At 35.8% G+C, this 2,752-nt stretch overlaps 1 protein-coding gene across 2 annotated transcripts in view; it reads left to right on the plus strand.

Moving 5' to 3' along the window:
• Nucleotides 1-2,752, plus strand: part of Nsd1 (nuclear receptor binding SET domain protein 1) — a 131,052-nt gene that overhangs the window by 64,984 nt on the left and 63,316 nt on the right. For both annotated transcript variants that reach the window (XM_013509737.1, XM_013509739.1), the window contains one exon: nt 2,149-2,273. In XM_013509737.1, coding sequence (XP_013365191.1) covers nt 2,149-2,273 — 125 coding nt within the window. The remainder of the gene's footprint in view (nt 1-2,148; nt 2,274-2,752) is intronic.

The raw sequence follows: 2,752 nt of genomic DNA on the forward strand, positions 1-2,752 counted from the left end.
GGAACCGAACTCACGACCTTGCGCTTGCCAGGCAGGCGCTTTTGCCGCTGAGCTAAATCCCCAGCCCAAGTTTTTTAGATATTATTTGGGGGAAAATAATTGCTTGGGAACAACTCTACTTGCATGGAAAAGTTAGGAAAATGCCATTGCTTTTTGTTTTAACTAGTACTATTAAAAATAAAGTAGTACTACAATTATATGGGGAGTGATGTAAACAATTTTGATCATTGTTTTTGCCTTTAAAATTTAACTTTAGAGCCAGGTGTGGTGGCACATGCCTGTAATCCCAGCACTTGGGAGGCTGAGGCAGGAGGTTCATTGAGAGTTTGAGACCAGCCTGAACTGCATAGTGAGACCCTGTCTCAAACATACCAAAACAAAACAAAAAAAACAAAACCAAAAAAACCTTTAAATAAAATATGTTACTGTTATTTACTCTACTATGAAATTATAGCAGTTAGGATTAGTTTAAAAATACCTTTCACATCTTGCCCTAATGAAAGATTTTATGGCTTATTTCCGTATGTGTTGTCTTAGGAGCAAAGCTTTTGTGAAGCTTGAGGTACCTGTGATAGTTTTCATTTTATTCTAAAATTCAGTTTGCTTGCTTTTTTTCCTTTCCTTTGCTTTTTTTTTTTTTTTCCTTTTTGGGGGACTGGAAACAGGATCTCATTGTGGAATTCCCAGGCTCATTTTACTTTATTGAGAGAATATCAGTAAAGAATGCCACATTCAGTGTAGGAAGAAACAGCTTCCTCTGAAGGTGTATCATTTGTGAAATGCGTCTTGTCTCCTGGTGAGACCATGTCTTGCCTTATGGAGGCATTAGCCTGAGGGCCTAAAGACTTTACAATGTAGTAAAATGACTATAATACATTAAGTAATTTAAACTGGGGCAAAGTTTTTTAGGGAAATGGTAATAGACATTTGTTTCCACCATTAATCAAAGAAAAATATTACCCAGTTGGCCCTCTGTATTTTATGTTCTGTGCAGCTGTGAATCAAAAATATTTGGAAAATAGAAACTTTACATTCAACATGCACAGACCTTATTTTCTTGTCAGTATTCCCTAAGCAATACAGAATAACAACTACTTATATAACATTTACTTTATAGTAGGTATTATAAGTAATCTGGAGATGATTTAAAGTATAGGGGAAAGTATGCACAGGTTATATGTAAATAGACCAGTGTATATTAGGGACCTGAGCATCTGTAGATTGTGATATCTGCAAGGGCTGCTGGAATCAAACTCGCATGGATATTGAAGGATTACTGTACTTACTCTTCTTTTACATATATAGCATGTATATAGCATTTTATATATATAGCACTTTTAATGACATTGAGATAGAGATACTTCTGATTTTTTTCAATTCTGTTCAGAAGTATATTCAGATTTCTAATATGAAACTGTACAATCATATGGTACTGAATGAGTCAGTTGTAAAGTACTTTTGAAATTCATGTGGTAGTGCTGATTAGGTAAATATTTTACCTATATGTCTACCTAATACGCTACATAATCCAGATGTGCATTTTAAAAGTCTGTTGTTTATGTTATCAACTTGGCCCCCTTTTTCCTATGTGTTCCACATAGTTGTGGATCAAAAATATTTGTGAAATAGAAACTGTGTTCATATTCAACATGTAGAGACTTTTGTACTGGTGTTAGTTCCTATAAGATAATACTTTCAATTAAATCTTTCCCTGAAGACTGGATAGGTCTGTGTGTTTGTGTGTGTGTGTGTGTGTGTGTGTGTGTGTGTGTTTACATATGTATGTGAATTCATCTGGTTGTATAAAGAAACAAAAATCTCAGAGCCAGGCATGGTTGCACATACCTGTAATGGCAGTACTTGGGAACTTGTGCCAGGAGGATTACTGCGAGTCCAGGACCAGACTCAACTATATAGTGAGACCTTGCCTTAAAAAACAAACAAAAAACACCCCAACCTTCACGATGCACCAACTTTCACTTGTGATAAACCATAGCGTTACATTTTGAGGCTCTTTCTGCTCAAGCCAAATCTTTTGGTTAGGTGGTTTCCCATCTTGGTATTTCTAGGAGTGTGGGGATGATTTCATGAAGACAGGGGGTTTTACTGTAGTTTTTTAGTTAGTACTGAACATATTTCTCCTTTTAGCTGTGCGATCAGAGAAGAAACGCCTTAGGAAACCAAGCAAGTGGCTTCTGGAATATACAGAAGAATATGATCAGATATTTGCACCTAAGAAAAAGCAAAAGAAGGTACAGGAACAAGCGCACAAGGTATGTTCCAACATTTTCAGCAAACAGTCATAGGTCTTCAGGAGAAAGCTATGATATTTTGGTTTCACTATCATATTTTACCTCTCTGAGACAATTTCCTTAACTGGGATGTTGATTTTTCATTTTTTTTATCAATCAGTTATTATTCATTCACGAAAAGTATTATTGAGTCTACATATTCTGAGTTGGTATATATATGTATACTTTTTTCTTTTTGCTTTCAAAGAGTGTTTAGTGATACCAGCCTGGGTGACTTAGTGAGAACTTGTCTCAAAATTAAAAAAAAAAAAGCAGTGTATGAGTGTGTTTCTGTGTGTCTGAGGAGTATACCTCAGTCCCCTATACCCTGGGGGGAAAAAAAAAAACTTAAATTGTTTTTAAGGGGAGGGATTACTGGGGAGTGAACCAAGGGCCCTATGCATGCAAGGCAGGCACTCCACCACTATATTATATCCCCAGCTTTTTTTTTTTTTTTTTTT

This window comes from Chinchilla lanigera, unplaced genomic scaffold (genome assembly GCF_000276665.1).
Source record: "Chinchilla lanigera isolate Chin_1 unplaced genomic scaffold, ChiLan1.0 scaffold00007, whole genome shotgun sequence".
Lineage (NCBI taxonomy): Eukaryota > Metazoa > Chordata > Mammalia > Rodentia > Chinchillidae > Chinchilla > Chinchilla lanigera.